The sequence below is a fragment of the Schistocerca americana genome, chromosome 1 (assembly GCF_021461395.2).
Source record: "Schistocerca americana isolate TAMUIC-IGC-003095 chromosome 1, iqSchAmer2.1, whole genome shotgun sequence".
In the NCBI taxonomy this organism is placed as follows: Eukaryota; Metazoa; Arthropoda; class Insecta; order Orthoptera; family Acrididae; genus Schistocerca; species Schistocerca americana.
In genome coordinates, this window is record NC_060119.1 from 380,770,183 (window position 1) to 380,788,676 (window position 18,494).

General features: G+C 39.9%; 1 protein-coding gene across 2 annotated transcripts in view; it reads right to left on the bottom strand.

The window, feature by feature from the left end:
* LOC124622961 (solute carrier family 25 member 45-like) overlaps window positions 1–471 on the bottom strand; it is a 103,627-nt gene extending 103,156 nt beyond the window's left edge. The window contains exon 1 of one of the 2 annotated variants that reach the window (XM_047148754.1): window positions 343–471. In XM_047148754.1, coding sequence (XP_047004710.1) covers window positions 343–382 — 40 coding nt within the window. In that variant the 5' untranslated portion in view covers window positions 383–471. The remainder of the gene's footprint in view (window positions 1–342) is intronic. The other variant, XM_047148759.1, reaches the window with a different exon arrangement.
* Window positions 472–18,494: the final 18,023 nt, after the last annotated feature.

The following is an 18,494-nucleotide window of genomic DNA, read 5'->3' on the forward strand; positions in this document are numbered from 1 at the left end:
CGAACAAGGCAGCTAACAAGGATATAATAACACGTACCGTAAATAAAAATTCTCTGCGACACACTGTATGTTTTTCTGCGTGCTGGAGATAGCACACAGTGTAGCATACTGTAAATTCTGAATACTTTATACTTCACAGCGCTGCCAGTAGTAATATTCACATGGGAATATACGGTAGTTGTAGTTTCATATTATTTAAATAAACATGTCGTGAATGAGGTGCATAAGCTTAGATTAGTTCTGTCAGAGTTTCCTATCATTCCTACCATCTCTTGGATTTAAAAAACCAAAGTACAGGAAACAGTTGTGCAGGAATTATTGGTGTTAAATCTTGTTTCATACCAGCGTTCCAACCAGCCAAGAAATCGGCGAAAGTAAACATCTCGGCCCAGCGACTAGGTAACTTCTGCCCTCAGTACTGTAGGCATTCGACACGTTTTGTACTTTGCTCCCGTCACTACACTATCTAGATAACACTGTATACTTATTTCTAGTTGCCTCGACTGTAAACGGCGAGCGTTTATCGGTTGCCCAACAGTTTCCAGAAGGAGTCGTAAAGATAATCCTAAGTAGTATGTATTTCCACTTACGTTCTACGGGTGTGTGTGTAATGCATATATTTTTTTTGTCCATTGAACATTTTAATCCTGCTGTGGTCGCGTGAAGTTCTATTACATTGGACGCGTGGATGATGGCTCTCACCCATCTATGTTTTCAATGTTACTTTAACAACGATGAAATAAAATTGGATACGGTATATACTTGCATAATAGTATAGATTTCAATTAGTTACTCAACTCTAGATCTGAATGCCCTATATTTACTGTAGCACCCACACAAAACCTACCGGTCTTTTAATGTAAACAAACAAAAATGCACATATATTGCACTACAAATTAATAATAAGTGATGTTGGTGCACCATACATTATAATAGCTGTGTATGAACCTTACTAATACAGCAATTAGACCGAGCGAGGTGGCGCAGTGGTTAGACACTGGACTCGCATTCGGGAGGATGACGGTTCAATCCGTGATTTCCCTAAATCACTCCAGGCAAATCCCGGGATGGTTCCTCTCAAAGGGCACGGCCGACTTCCTTCCCCATCCTTTCCTAATTCGATGAGACCGATGACCACGCTGTCTGGTCTCCTTCCCCAAACAACCAAACCAAACCAAACTGCAATTAGACCAGTATTTTCAAAATAACTTTTTTTGACCCAAGTATTATTACAGTCTGCACTGTCCAAACAGTTGACATAAACTTCCTTCAAATGATCAGGGAGGTCCACTTATCAAACGCAGCACGGCACTTCGTGGTTGATTTGTCCTGTGATCTACTACGTTCTTAACATTTTCCTCTTCACGCTAACTTATCTCTTGCGACCTGGTTGAAGTGTCTTTCATTTCAAGCAATAAAAGTCCACGCCTCTCAATCTCGGAAACCTGCTGTGCTTCACATCTTTCTGTTAGGGCCTTGATAACTTCATGTACAAGATTGGTTCAGAAAGTCTCTTCAGTGCTATACCTTCATTTTATTGAATTTATTACTGCAAAATGCTTTTTTGCATCTATGTTTACTTTATTATAATTCCAGGCTTGGATCACAATGTTTATTTCCGATCAAGTTGTAGATTGGTGCATACGTTAGAAGCACTTTTGTTTTGCATGTTGGTATTCCGGTTGCTAAGGGTTCATTTATCAATTGTCATTTTTCATTTGTAGTTCGCTGTTGTTGTTTTGAGTTTAAGTTTGCCGTGTGAAGACAGGGTGAACCCGTAGACGCTAGAAATTTGGGTGCCAAGTCGAGAAACCGGAACCTTTCCAGCATATTTTTTTGTTTGAATTCAATAGAAGGGTGATCGCAGCGGAGGCAGCCGGAAACTTTCGCGCCGTGTATCGGGATAATGCCACTGAACAAAGTACGGCAAGAAAATGATTTTCTACTTTTAAGGAGGATCAATTTCGAACTACATTTTTTTTTGAGACAGCTGGCCAGCTTTGGTAATGTAAAATGATATGATCGCAGGCTGTTTTGAGTCCCCTGTATCGCTGTCAATAACATCCTCGTGGTGCATTGTAGAAATTGCCCGCATCTCGTGGTCGTGCGGTAGCGTTCTCGCTTCCCACGCCCGGGTTCCCGGGTTCGATTCCCGGCGGGGTCAGGGATTTTCTCTGCCTCGTGATGGCTGGGTGTTGTGTGCTGTCCTTAGGTTAGTTAGGTTTAAGTAGTTCTAAGTTCTAGGGGACTGATGACCATAGATGTTAAGTCCCATAGTGCTCAGAGCCATTTTGAACCACTGTAGAAATTACAAGCATAGCTTTACTCGTCTTGGGACAGTGTGAAACAAGGGCTTTGTCGTTTTTAAAGACGAAAATTGATGGTCTTTCTGTTCTTCGTTAATTTGAAAGAAACGTCAAAGCCACTTCCCGTTTATTTCGGCGAATTGTTCCCGCGTAGGAACCTTGACTTGAGATTTTCAGTAAGGGACTACGTCGTAGGCTGTACACTGTTATTCATTAACTGAAGAAAGACGTGCTTCGGCCGTATAGGCCATAGGGCATTATCAGGTTATCTTAAAATGTAAGGTGGTGGCGCGATGGGAGGGGGGGTTGGCAACGGTAGAATAAATCCGGCGTGGTTCTTTCTCAGACTACTATAAAAGCAAAACAAGCTTCGAACACTGACCGCATAAAATTACGCAGTGAAACTATGTAACTAGCGTTAAAAATGCCAAAAACCGTCTGTCAAGGAAGATATGATACCGAATAAGACAGTAAAAAGCAAGCTATACGGAAACATTAAAAATATGAGTAGAGAATGAAGGAAAAACCGAAACATGCGTATTACCTCATGGAGGCGACGACAGGCGTAGCAGCACAGAAAGTCGAAATTCAGTTACCAATGGTTACATTTCCTTAGTCCCCGCAATCTGCTCCACCATTCTTATTAGAACATCGAGTAGGCTATTGTCTTATGTATAACGTCCATCTGGCTGCGAACCAACATAGTTTTCTAAATTTACTGTACTTTTTGTCTTAGCATCAACTGAAGCAAATGTTTCAGTCCATAGGCTAATTAGCTGGTTTGCTAGGTATGAACTGCTGAAAAGGACAGTTACCCCTAAATGTTAACATCTGTTTATCTACAGTAAGATACTTGCTTTCTCAAGTCTGTCTCTTACATCATCCAAACGCAAGTATCATAAGAGAAAGCGGGAACTTTCTTCAGTCATTGGTTAGTAACATGATTCTAGACCAGTGGTCATGAAACGTTTTTGCTCAAGAGGCATTACTGACATTGTGTGACGGCGCCTCGGGCTCCACGTATGTACCGAACTTATTATTTATTGTACATGACTTAGGGGTTGCAGTCAAACACGTGATGCCAGTTAAGAAGCTACTTGGCCGAATATTAGTGGCTCTAGGTAACGAAAACTGACAACGGCCGGGAGATCAGTGTGTTGACCGCATGCCTCTCCATTTACCCATCCCATGACGCTATTGGCGCAGGATTGCACAACGGTCGGTCGCTACCGATTACCCGTCAGGGCCTTTGGACAGAGTAACGTTTTCTTCACACGAATTAGTATATTATTAGCCTACAACAGAACAGCTATAGAAAAAGCGCTAGAAGTTGACCACCGGCAACACGCGGAACACTTCATGTCGACTGTTTTCTGTTTCTTATTGCCGCCACCCCTCAATGACCCTAGAGTTGTTGCAGCCACGGAGTGGTATTCTGTTGTCTGTGTGAGCGGATGATTGATTGATTAATGACAGTAATTGCACATACATATAAATGCATTATGCAATGTGAGACAGATCACAAAAGGTTACTATCTGTTTTGAATGCCACTTTTCTTTTGCTCATTGCATTTATATTACAGCAGCCTTAATTTAATTTCATATTCCTTGCTGCAAATAAGTATCGCATATTAAGATGACAGTCTCATTCACAAATCCGTGTTATTTCCGTGTCTAAAGTTACACCACAGCTGTTTATCGCTACGAATTGTGCACGTCAGTGCTGCTTATCGCTACGAGTTGTGCACGTCAGTCAACTATCAGCACTGCAAGACGAACAGTAAAATATTTCCCTTATCACACTCTTTAACCCCGCATTGGCCACGCTACTTACACCTCAGTATCTAAGGTATGTGGCCAACTTAGCTCACGGCCGATTAACCAACTTCAATTAAAATTAAGAAGCACATCTAAAAATATTACTGTCTCTGTAAGTATTTTTGTCTGTTACTGAACAGGAAAATTACACCCTTAAGAAGCTGTTAACATTAGTGGACGTTCTTGGGTTGGACTGTTTGTTACTAGGTGCATATTATTACAAAAAACAGCCGAGAACGGCGGGCCGCACAAATACTTGACTCGGACTGCATGCGGCCCGCGGTTAGCCGACCTGTGTTCTACACCATTGATTGTCGAATTGCCGTACATTTGATTAGATTTTTCCTAAATGACATCATTGTACCTGTAAGATGCAGTAAACCCTCTCTTTCGTGTTTCAGCGATGTTATGGACATTTCACTTCTTGCCAAAATGCTACCTGACAGTATCTCTGTAAATCTTTGCAGTTTCTTATCCTAAGAGAGGACGAAACTGGTCAGTTTCCGGATTCATCTGTCAGGCTCCGTTTTAAGTTCCAAGCAGATGTGTGATTACATTGTGTGTCCGCATAAATGTATGTCGGTAGAGGGCTTCTGTTTTAGCCACTTAGTAATCTTATCTTTACCCATTTGTATCTTCAATTACAACACCCTCTTCTTCATCCTCTGACATCTTTTGCTTGAAAGCTGAATTGTGCTTACTGAAGACTACAGTGTTTTCCTCAACTTCTGAATCATCAGACAAGATGAGAACCTCCTCTGCATCCATGATGTCAAATTTGGAATAAAAAACCTAGTTAACAACCACAGATAACATTTAATAACAGGCCGCTTACGTCCTTCAAGATGGCGTCAACAAGATATACCATTATGGCCGCAAAGAAGCGTAAGAAACACGCGAAATATTTCAGTCATCCAATAAAACGAAACTGGCGGGACAAACGCTGAAATTATGGTTTTTTTGGGACAAAATAAAAATACAACAACACTAACATCATTCCAAAACAACCACATAATCTAACAATAATACACACGAATTCATATAGAATAAAAAGAACTAAAATAAAACTGAATAAGAAAATGGAATTGGAATCGAATATTTCACTTGACCTACACATCTCAAACGAAGACATTAATACCAGACACCTCCCCTCACAACCCAAAAATCGGTATCGCAAAACACATTTAACCCATAGAGCTCAAACAATGACAAAGATACTAAAAATCCCACTCACAACCATAAGGAACCCAACCTTCCTACCCCAAAAAAATTAACCAACCCCCCTCAGCCTGCTCATTTTCCAACAGATTTCATGAAAGCTTTAAATGGACAAAAATTATAAGGCACACTTCTTCACTAACGATACACATCAAAATGAGGCTGCAGAGTAAAAATGTAACTCTACGCCATCCTTACAACAGATGTAACTCGCCACCCTCCAAATACCCTCTACCATGATAATACATGCCCCCGTTTTGTAGTCTTTAAATTCCAAACTATGATTAACTGTAAAACAGTGTAATCCCTACGTCCCAAATCACTATAAAGTGAAAAAAAATCTGAAATAAATATAGACTTTCCTCAATATATTGCTCAATTCATCGCTCCAAAACCCGTTTAGTCACCGACCAACAACCCCAAAAACAGAGTCAGAACATCCACCTCCCGAAACACCAACCCTTCCCACTGTTTCTCCAACGAGCTGGTTCCCTCTGACATATTTCCTTTTACGAAACTGTGACTCGTCAACCTCAACAAATGCACTCCTCCTCCCCGCCTCCCCCCAAAGATTTATTATCTATACTAATAATAAATCTGTAAAACTGTCATATCTGTCTGTTTGAAGACGATAACCTCCAAAACTACTAGACGAATTGCCATTGTGCTTTCACAAGTAATTTGAGTATAGCTTTGGACACGATATAGGCTTTATTTCTTCAAAATAGTCTCAGGGAAGAAAGAGATATCATGCTTCAAAGTTTTATCTAAAACCGTCGTATCTATCTACCTGTTTGAACACGCTAATCTCCAAAACAACTCAACGGTTTTTCATATGAGTTTTCACAGGTATCTTGAGCGTACCCTCGAACACCATATATGCTTTGTTTCATCAAAACTGGATTACAGAAACAAAGTTCCATGAATTAAAGTTTTATCTAAAACTGTTGTATCTGTCTCTTTATCTGTTTAAATACGCTTAATCTGTAATGCAGTTCGAGTTTAGGGGGAATACCAAGTGGGCTGAGGCTTGAATGTAAATTTGGATTCAGGAGGGAGGCATGCTACGGGTAGCTTGTGCAGTTGTGCAAAGGCAGTGTGCCAGGGTGGTGTAGTGGTTAGTTCATCTGTGAAGTGAACAGGAGACTCTGCTTCAAATCCATGCCTTGGTGCAAATTTTCATTTCTTGCAGCAGTCCACACACATATATCAAAAACATTTAGCTTTAGAAAAAGCGTTCTACTCTTTGACTTTTTATCGTTATTGTACTCCTGAAAATGCATTTATTAGTTGATATGTGCCATGTGATAGATTCAAAGTAATGAATACAATTTTCAGTACATTTAGTCCACAGTATTTGTTGCATTATCTACACAGTGTATACTGTACAGTTACTTCGATAACATAATGCAGAGATGCATACTCCAACCCATGCCCCATTGTATGCACTGCTTGGCTGTGATGCTGTACATGCTGACACATCGAGTTTTGGAACAGCATGGGAGAGGGAAGAGTGAGGTACACATCAGAAGCTATGCTTACCAAATAAGCAGACACATGAGGGCAGTTGATATTACCTGCGCAGTAGATTACTTACTCACCATAAACCAAACACCTGACTAGTAATAATAATAATAATAATAATAATAATAATAATAATTTTATTGTCATTCGGCCATTACAGCAATAGACAACGTCATATACATACTAAAATACAATTAATAGTTTGAAAGAAACAACAGGTTTCTTGTTAACATTATAGTATTATATTACAGTTGATAAATTCTCTTATGTCATAGAATGGGTGGAGGACTAGCCAGTCATGAATTGTTTGTTTGAATAATTGTTCAGGTAATTCTTGAACAGATTGAGGAAGTTTATTAAATAATTTGTACCCCATGATTTCGTAGCTGTTGAGTGACTTTGACAACCTGTGGTAAGGAATATAGAGGCACCTATTCCTTCTTGTATTGTGGCCGTGTACATTTTCTCTGGTTTTTGTTTCTGGTAATTTCTTCTTCGTATAAATTAGAACATAGTATATGTACAAGTTTATAACAGTCATGATTTTCTGTTCACAGAACAATGGTTTACAGTGTGCCTTATATGCAGAACCAGTAATTATCCTAATAGCTTTTTTTTGCAGTATTAATATGTCATGTACACAGCTAGAGTTCCCCCACAAAATAATTCCATATGTTATTATACTCTGAAAGAATGAAAAATAGGATGTTCTAACATATGTTTCAGGAACACAATCCTTAAGTCGCCTTAACAGGTAAATAACTCTAGACAATTTACCACTAATATATTGTACATGTTGACCCCAAGATAATTTATCATCAATGTATACCCCCAAAAATTTGACATAACTTGGATCGTCTGACAGAAGCTTGTCTCTAAGACTACAGACCATCTGCTGTGTTTTGTTTTCATTCAGCAGGAATCCATTTGCCTTGAACCAATAGGATGCTTGGTCAATTGTCTTTGCTGCACAAGTTTTAAGGCTATTGAAATCCTCACTAGCATGAAGAAATGTTGTATCATCTGCATACAACACAGTGGTGGACTTGATAAATGACGGCAGATCATTTATCATTATCAGGAACAAAAAGGGGCCCAGCACAGATCCCTGCGGAACACCTACCTTGACTTGCTCTATACTCGACATTTCTCTCCCTACACAAACAACTTGCTTACGATTCTGAAGATATGATTTTATTAATTTAAGGCTGTTATGTCTAATGCCATAGAATTCCAGTTTTTCTAGGAGTGGCTTATGCTTTACACAGTCAAAAGCTTTGCTTAGATCACAAAATGTGAGTTGAGCATAGCCCTTATCCTCAAACACTTGATGTAAGTATTTGACTACAAAGTCTATAGCATCCACAGTAGACAACTTTTTCCTAAAACCATACTGAGATTCACTAATTATTCCTAACTTTTCAAAATAGACAGATAGCTGTTGGTAAATTACACATTCCAGTATTTTAGAAAAAGCTAGGACTATGGAGATTGGTCTGTAACTGCAAGGTGAGTCCATATCTCCCTTTTTATATATTGGAATTACCCTAGCCACTTTGAGTTCTTCGGGAAAATATCCTTCAGATACGCATTTATTTATACAGAATGTTAAGGGGTACACAATATAGTCTATTACTTTCTTTAGTAAATTACAGGATATGTCGTATATATCTACACTGTCTGAAGATTTCATCTGTTTTACAATGCTTAGGACATGACTAGGTGAGACCTCGGAGAACATAAACGTACCTGTGTCTGTTGGTGTTCTGCAAACATTTTTAGAAAGTAACTCTGATGAATTGATATCAGGTTTGATTATAGTATTTCCTACATTTTCAACAGATTTAATAAAGAAATCATTGAATTTTTGGGGACTTATATTAATTTTTTTGCTTCTTACATCTTTAGCAACACCATTTATTAATTTCCATGCAGCTTTGCACTTATTTGTAGAATTATCAATGGTATTGAAATTATGTGCTTTTTTGGCTTCCACGATGGCTTTTTTATACTCATTCCTGCATTTTATATAGGCTAATCTGGCATGTTCTGTTTTCTGATTGCTACATATATTGTGCAACACCATAAATTGGTTTTTCATACTTGATAGTTGTTTAGTGAACCATGAATTTTGTCTGTTTGTAGCCCTGTTTGTAAAGCCTTTGTCAGTTAATTTGCATTTCTTTATGGGGATATTGTCATTAAATTGCGTCAGAAATGTTTTAAAAAATCTCTCAAATAATAGTTTCCCTGACAAATCAGCACTAAGACTATAACTTGTGTCATCATGACATTGGTTGAACCAGTCTCTCTCAGCAAGGGACTTACAGAGCTGAACAATTTTGTCATCTGTGACAGGCCTGGTGATTATAACTTTTGGGACAGGCTTAGGAATATTACTATTATCAATACAGAACCTACTTGTATAGTTTAAAGATACAGAGTCATGATCTGAAAATGGAAACGCTGTAACAGCACATGATTCTTCTGTAGTTTTAAAGTTGACAAAAATATTGTCAAGACATGCTTTATCTCTTGTGGGCCTGTTATTGATTGAGTGCAAATTGCACTGTCTTAAAAGGTTTTTCAACTCAGTCACAGTACGTTTATGTGTTGTTATATCAAAATCCGCATTCAGATCTCCACCAATTACTATGTCATAATGCAACCATCTGGTCCCTCTTAGTACATCTAACAGCATGTCCAATTTTTCTAGAAATACATTGATGATACCCTTAGGTGACCTGTAAAGGGATACTATTACTAACTTAAGACTGTCCATAACTATACCAGTGGCTTCAAAGTTCTGTTCCTCACATAAATAATCTAGGTCCAACTTAACAATGGAGCAGCTGAATGACTGATTAATATATATTGCCACACCACCTCTTATATGCAGTTTTCTACAGTAACTATTTGCTACATTATAGTTATCAAGTTTGACAACTGTAAGTACACTCTCAGTAACCCAATGTTCACTCAGACAGAAAATATCAAATTTGTTATCTAGTCCAAAACTGTTTACAATAAATTCTTTATCTATTAGTCCTTGAACATTCAGATAGCAAATTTTAAGATCATAATTGTTGTTTATTTTAGATTGAACGTTTTGGTGAGGTGTTGTGAAATTTGTTACACTACTTATCTCCTGGGCTGCTTCATCCTGCTGCCTTCCACTAAAAAATCATTTAGACGGACAGGAGGTGCTGTTTTCCGTCTACACGTAACACTTGATGCTGCTTCTCCTGCTGCAATTCTCATTTCTCCTTTTAGAGGCACTATAGTTACTGTTGCTGGTGAAACTTCTGCTGTTGATGCTACTGTTACTCCCTTTTCCACTGCTGCTACTGATAATGCCACTGGTGACTGTGACGCTTCACATGTTTGCACAGTTGTAATTTTTTCATCATAGGGTGTATCTGCAGATGTTTCTTCCTCATATGCTGTTGGTGCACTTTTCTTTTCTGTTGTCATTGGCAGAAAACCTGTTGCAGGTAGTGCTATTTTTACATAGGCACCCACTCCTGCTGTCTTTATCACCTGGAGAATTTCTTTCGCCAGCACTTTCTTGCCTAGGTTGTTTCTGTGCAGTCCATGTCTAGTAAAATGCTCTCTTACTGAACTCGTTGCTTCAATGAAAGTTGTGTTTACAAAACCGCTACAAATCTTCCTGAATTTCCGATTTGTCGCGATGATTTCTTTGTTTACACACGAGTCTTCCGTTAAGTCGTGTCTGTAGGGAATGTTTACAACAAATACCTTCGCCTGTGAAATTTTTCCTAGCGATTCTTTCAGTGTTCTTACAGCAAGGCTGCTTTCATTTTTATAGACATCGTTTCCCCCTCCGATTATGACACAGTTGACGTCGCTTTTCACGGAACTTTCACAGTTTTTCAGCACTTCTCGTAGAGGAGCACCAGGTTTCGAAATTCCAATCACTTTATATTCGGATTGCATATCAGACATGATTGTAGCCAGTCCCTTGCCATGACTCATCGATAATATGCATATTTCTTCCTTCTTCTTCTCTGTTTCCTTTTTTGTCTCGTGTTCAGTTTTATTACAAGTTGCTCTCACACGATTTTTTCGTTTAATAGTATTTGATGGTAACGTGTTTCTGCTGGCACTTTTTTGTTCAACAGATCTTTCCGAGCAGTTACCTGTTACACTGAGATTTTTTGTCCATGATTCTGAGCTGTCTGCACTTAGAACATCGTATTTATTCATTAGTGGAACACGAAAAACATTGGTATTTAAGACAGGTCGAGAGATTTTCTTAGGCCTAGTATATACACACTCTCGTTTGCCTGTTTGCGTATCTGTGGGAAGGTCCATATAGTCGATCAAACTTTTCAGCATTTCTGCATATTGTCTAGCTTTACTTAAGTCACTTTGCAGTTCTTCCCTCACACTTATTTCGAGTCCAGCGTTGCACATTTCAAATGCAGTTTCAAGACCGTTGCACTCAGTTCCACAGTCACATGTAGGCCTATGTTGACCGAGGTTTGCTTCCACGAAACAACAAGAATGATACCATTTATGCGCCACTACACATATTTTAACACCTTTTATCACTTTTTTTGCACATAGCATACAATTCACTGACGGTAATTTACCGATATTCACGGAGCGATTTGCCACTACATTCATATACGCCGCCATCTTGCCGCCATGGACGCAGCCATGGCTAAAAGGTATTACTTAATAAATTCACTGCATATCTTCTAGCAGAACAAATGCCAACTGAACACACACCTCCTACTCAGAACAGTCTCACACACACAGAATCACAATGGATACCAGTAACACCGACAATAAGTCACACACACATCTTCACACAATGCTAACCTAGAGTTTTTGAACCAGAAACCTCTCCTCATCGATCTCCACACATTATTTCTCCTACATCTGCAAATACAAAGATTTCCTGGTCTGATATGCAGGAATCTCGACAGCTTCATTATTTCCTTGCATTGCAGGCACGTCACACATTTGACAATAAGTTCAAATTGCAAAAATCTAATAATGCTACGCATATCTTTGCCCACACAGCAGGATGAAGTGCCTTTAATATAGTTTCACAGTCGGGTCCATACCTCGACGACACACACACACACACACACACACACACACACACACACACAACATTCAATCTAAAAAACGAACAAATTGCAAGCGAAAACTGACATCTCAAAAATCAAAACAAATAAATAACTGATAACTACTAAAATTAAAAATTTTGCAATACAGGCAGCCACAGCCGTTGAACTTCATAATGAATTAGAAATACTCACCTTAAGCCAACAATAAACTCCAAATCCAACCATACTAGAGACATCGGAATATTCAAACGCATCTCCAGCCCGAAACTACATACAAACGAGCGACACAACCACAACATTCAAACTGAAATACCAACAAACTGCAAACGAAGACTGATAGCCCAAAATCCAAAAACAAATAAATACAACTTTGAAACACTCTGCTCCATTCAACTAAACTAGGTATTACTACAAAGCAACTCGTAAACACAAACATTCACCACGTGAATACACCAACCAGAGCTTACTGAAAGGTATCCCCTTTAAAAACAGTTCATTTCAAATACGCCGCGCCATAGACCATTACACGGATTGTGCATGATGACATTGTTCTGAAACCAACATCTAAGTCACATGACTAAGGGCAAAAAGGTTCAGGAAGTTGAATTTCTGTGATTGTGTGCACTGTTTTGGAGGCGATTTTTGGAACACAGCTCACTTTATTTTAATTGTAGTACTTTCAGTTACAGTTTCTTTGTTATAATGGGCAGATATTGCGCAGCGTTTGGTTGCATTAAAAGGTATGCAAAATGAAGTAATGTTTCATTCTTGTTATAACACAAAAAGGTTTGTTTATAGATTTTATGAGATTATGTCAGTTTACTAACAGACTGAAGCAAAGGAGTGATATCATTACCACACAGGTGAAAATGTTCCTCGATCTGAGAGTAATTATTTGAGTCTAAATATCACGAAATGAATGTTAAGGGTCATTATACAGTATATTTATCCTGTAAAAATATGCGTGGAAGTTTATATAAATTATTGAGAGCAAATATTTGCTTTTTCTGTTCAGTTTTGTAACTTGTTGTCATGGTACTCTCAAAACTGATTACAGTTTTCCCGAAGATGAAATATGGAGGAATGTTTGGATCCTTGGTTTGAAAAATCGAGAATTTCAAACCAAACGACAACACAACGACATGGTGCAAACATTTTTTGCCTGAATGTTTTGATGCCGAGGTCTTTGCTACTGGAAAGAAACTGAAGACAGATGTTGTGCCATCAATTTTTGTTTTTCCTCTGCACTTGGCAAAAAAGGAAAGCATCAACCCACAGAAATTTGCAATAAACATAGTATGTTTCAGAAAATTATGTGTAAGATGTATTTTATTTGTACTGTAATCGATATCACAGTAAAGGAAGTTGTCAAGTGCATGTATCAATCGCTTAAATGTGCAACTTTATTCCATGTGTTAGGATTGAGCATAAGTCGTAAAATATAAACGGTTACTTTGTTTAAAAACCATATGTTGTGGATAAAAACTGATTTCTTTTCTTTTATGAAAATATAATAAAATATTTGAAACATGTTAGTGTGAAATAATCAGAAAACTAACCCCGCTTGCCAAAAATGTTATTTTGTCTTCTAGACCTGTAGAAGCAGTGAACTAAAAATTGACACTGCTACAAACACAGGTTTTCACTGAATAACTGTAATTCTGTCGCTTGTCAACAGAACTGTCAGTATTTTTCACCTAATCACATGTAAAAACGATAACGATCATACTAATATCAGGAAGTAAGGAGCAGTTGGGTTATCGGTAACTGTTCTACTATATGTGTAATTATAATACCACAATTCATTCAACTATTAGCACAAACACTTGATATCAGATATAAAAACTGTAATTGTCAGCTCCAGTTTGCATAGTGCGTAACAACAGGAACTTAGCTTTCTGCTCAGAGACACATGACTATGACTTTCACGCTGGTTTCAAACCTCAACATAGTAGAGACAGGGGCGTTAGCGGCCTGTGTTATTTATGGTCTATATTCTGCGCTACACGATGTTACACAGCCCAAGACAGTTACGTCACTGGACACAGGTCAAAGGCCAAAACCAACCAGTGGGATAGCAGTGCACACTTGACCCATATTTAGTATAAACACGATACGGAGTATACAGTATCAACAGCATATAAAACAAATATTAAATACTGAAAAATACGTAACTTAACTATCGAAATAGAAATGGAAATGGTAACATCGACAGTCGCGTGGGCGACAGTTGTTGACCAGAGTATACTATGTGGAGAAATTTATTTTTATACTCCCTAACAATAACCACATTGGAACAATAATGGTAAAATAATGACTGTTTAAGTGGAACTCAATGCATACAAATTCAGGTCTGTAGATGATGCATAAGGGCAATAACAAAAAGATAAATCACTGGTTGACATAACATCACCCATGCAACAACTCATGGGTTAATAACAATCAATAACAATCAAGGAATACACACATCAAAAAAAAAAAATTTTGCGTCACCCCGATTCCCAGAACTCCAGAAGATAAAAGTTGACTGTGGATAGTGGATGTCAGATACAGACCCTGTGACTGTTCAGAGTTGTCACTAAACCTGCCCAAAGATGTAAACAACCATGCGTGAGCAGTGACTATTAGACAGAGGGGGCCAAACAGCCAAACAGTTCCAGTCATTCCACCAGGAAGGTGGTACATGGTTTGTGTTGTCTGTAGTTCAAACACGTCTAGACATTCAATATCGCTGTTCGATCACGTCCACATTGTTAGTTTGTGGCAGGAAGAGCTCTCAACAAGGGAAGTGTCCAGGTATCTTGGAGTGAACCAAAGTGATGTTGTTCGGTCATGGAGGAGATACAGAGAGACAGGAACCATCGATGACATCCCTCGTTCAGGTCGACCAAGGACTACTACTGCAATGGACGACTGCTACCTGCGGATTATGGCTCAGAGGAACCCTGACAGCAATGCCATGATGTTGAATAATGCTTTTTGTGTATCCACAAGGCGTCGTGTTACGACTCGGACTGTGTGCAATAGGCAGCATGATGCGCAACTTCACTCCCGAAGTCCTTCGTGAAGCCCATCTTCGCGACCACGACACCATGCAGCACAGCAATATGTCGAATGGACCACTCACGACTGGCATCACGTTCTCTTCACCAGGTTGTGCCCCTTTTCCCTTAACCAGACAATCGTTGGAGATATGTTCGGAGGCTACCCAGTCAATGAGTGCAGCAAGGTGGGGGTTCCTGTTGTTGTGGATGGCATTGTATGGGACCGATGTACGCCATTGGTGGTAATGGAAGGCGCTGTTACAGCTGTATGATACATGAATACCATCCTGCGACCAATAGTGCAACCATATCAGCAGCATATTAGTGAGTAATTCGTCTTCGTGGACTAAAATCTGCGCCCCTATCATGCTCGTCTCGTGAACGACTCCCTTCAGGATAACGACACCGCTCGACTAGAGTGGCTAGCACATTCTCAAGGCATGAATTCCTATTGAACATGCCTGGGATAGAGTGGAAAGGGCTGTTTATGGACAACATGACCCACCAACCACTCTGAGGGATCTACGCCGAATCGCTGTTGTGTAGTGCAAACAATCTGGACCAACAGGCCTTTATGAATATGTAAAACATTCTCGGTTTTCTTGCCGCATCAATTCGGGACAAAATCTCAAGCTTACGATATCCTCCATTGTCATCGTCAGGAGCAACTGCCTGTCTTCACTGCAGCTGTGGCAGCTTCTGATTTGTCGGCGATTACGTACTGCTGTCGCAGATGGTGCCAATGTGTGCGCCGGTGGCGCCACCGCTTCCGTTGGAACATAAACCTTGGAAGGAACGTCTCTGCTGCTTCTCTGCACCAAGCGCTCGATTCCATACACAGCTCAGATGGTATCCACTATCGCAGCTTAGGTTCTTTTGGCTCATTCTTATTTCAACAGCAGCCTTAATAACAGAATCCCAGTACTTGGAGGCATGGGACCGATTATTTGTTTCATCAAACAATATTTTATGTTTGTTCATGAGGCTGTCCTTCGCAATTGCCGATTTCTCAACTTCTCTATTTTTAAAATGGCGTTGGAGTTCTGCACAGCGGTCGGAAACGGTACGAGTGGTCTGACCTATATAACTGCTTCCACACTCACAGAGGATATCATAAACTCCAGGGACCCTGAGGCCGAGATTGTCCTTAACAGGGAGGACGAAAAATCGTCTACGCAGGACTCTTCCTATTTTGCTGGAAATAGCGCCACAAAAAGGAAGACCCGCAATCGGTGTTGCATCCTGTGAGTGTACAGCATTTTCACGTTTCCTTTTTTTGAAGAATACTGCCTTTATATCGCATGCACCAGAGCCATTCTTTCAGAACACTTACTTCAGATGGTTAATCTTGGACCTTAAGCGGTCATCGCCAGAAACAATTTTTGCTCTATATATAAACGTGTTCAAAAACGCCTCTCTTCTGAGCAGGATGATGGAAACTCTGTGCATTCGGGAATAAATCGGTATGCGTCGGCTTATGATATACAGAGTGGCCAAGACGCCCGTCCGCCTGTCGTTGTACTAAAACGTCTAAGAAAAGCAGTCTACCTTCCTTCTACATCTCGGCAGTGAACTGGATGTTCGAATGTATGCTGTTCATGTGTTCCATGAATTGTTCGAGATGGTTCTGCGCCGTGTGGCCAGATTATAAATGTATCATCTCCATAACGATAAGATAAGGATGGACGGAGGGGAGCCGAATTTAATGCTCATTCCTCAAAATTCTCCATAAAAATGTTAGTCAGTGATGGAGATAACGGAGAGCCCATTGCCATACGGTCCGTCATTTCATAAAATTTGTTACCATACAAGAAGTGGGTGGTCGTCATCACATTCCAGAACAACTTTATAGTCTCAGGAGGAAAAAGATCCGCCAGCATTTTCAAAGTGTCCCCCACCAGAACTTTTGTGAACGGCAATCCACATCCGGGCTGACTAAAATGTCATTCGGACCAATTCTAATCTGTTTGATTTTCTCAATGAACATCTGGGAGTTATTGATGTGATGTTCACACAAGCCGACAATAGGAGTCATCAATTTTGTTAGGTATTTGGCCAGCTTGTAAGAGGGAGAACCAGTTGCACTGACAGTAAGTCTCATGGGAACATCATCCTTGTGGATCTTCGGCAATCCGTACAACCTGGGCGGCCTAGGAGCTCTGACTCTGAGATTTTTTGTAACATCGTCTGACAGCCCGGAATTCTTCAGTAACTTCACGATTTTTCTGCTGTATGTCAAAGTTGGGGCCCGTTTAAGACATTTATACGTACTGTCCTTCAACAGTGATGTCATTTTAGTATGATATTCGGTAGTGTTAAGGACCATGGTGGCATTTCTTTTGTCAGCTGGTATTATGACACGATCTTCATCCTTCCGAAGTAAACGTAGCCCCTCCCTCTCACTCCACTGATATTAGATTGGGAGGCTTAGTTGAGGCCGAAAAGCGACTGGTAGCAAGTCTCACTTCGTCGGCGTCGTCCTGTGCAAGATGCTGCACCGCCTGTTCTACTCCACTGATAAAATCCGCGATGGGTATAGTACGTGGTGTAGGAGCGAAATTCAAACCTTTATTAAGGGCTGAGATGGCTCCTTTGTCCAGGTTCTTGCCCGACAGGTTGACGACAGTGCGTGCTGTTTCGTATAATGACTCTGATCTTTGCGTAGCTGCAAGACGCTCAAATTTCTTTACTTGTTTAGCCGATGTGTTGCTAAGATGAGCTCTTTGATGAGCAGCCGTCATCATATCGACCCAATCCCAGTCAAACGGCGAGAGAACTGTAGATAACAAAAGATGGCAACTATATAAACTTCGTGCATTAAAATCCAGTTCGTACCTTGTGTGTAGTCACCTTTGTTTGGCGATCGCTCGGCTTGTCTTCTGTAACATATTCTTCTTTCCAACCGATTTTATATGGTGTTTAACCTCAGCAAACTTAGGCACAATCTTCTTATAGCGACAGCGTTGCAGAAATGACAAATTACTTCGCAACTGTGCATAGTTGACGCGCATCCTCTCCAGTTGACGAACCTGGGGTGCGATGTCCTCCCCGTAGAGGAAAGTAATATGGGAACGAAGTCTTTCACGACGGCACTTATATGTAAAACTTTCTGTTTTCTTGCCGCGTCAATTCGGGACAAAATCTGAAGCTTTCGACGATATCCACCAATTTTATCGTTAGGAGTAGCCTTTTTTATAGCCCGTGGACGGCTTCTGATTGGTCGACGATTACGTACTGCTGTCGCAGATGGTGTCAATGTGCAGGGTGCTATTTGTGCTTTCACCAGTGGGGGAGATGTCTTAGGGGGTTAGTAGAATTATATATATAACTAGCTTGGACCATGGCGCTACGCATAAGCCGATATGAAAGTACTCTCATTCTTCCCAAAAATTTGACCTGTTTTTGCATTTTCCGCAATGTTACACATGTTACCCCACTATGTAAGTTCTGACCCACAGTTTTTGACGTTGTGTTGCAGCGTT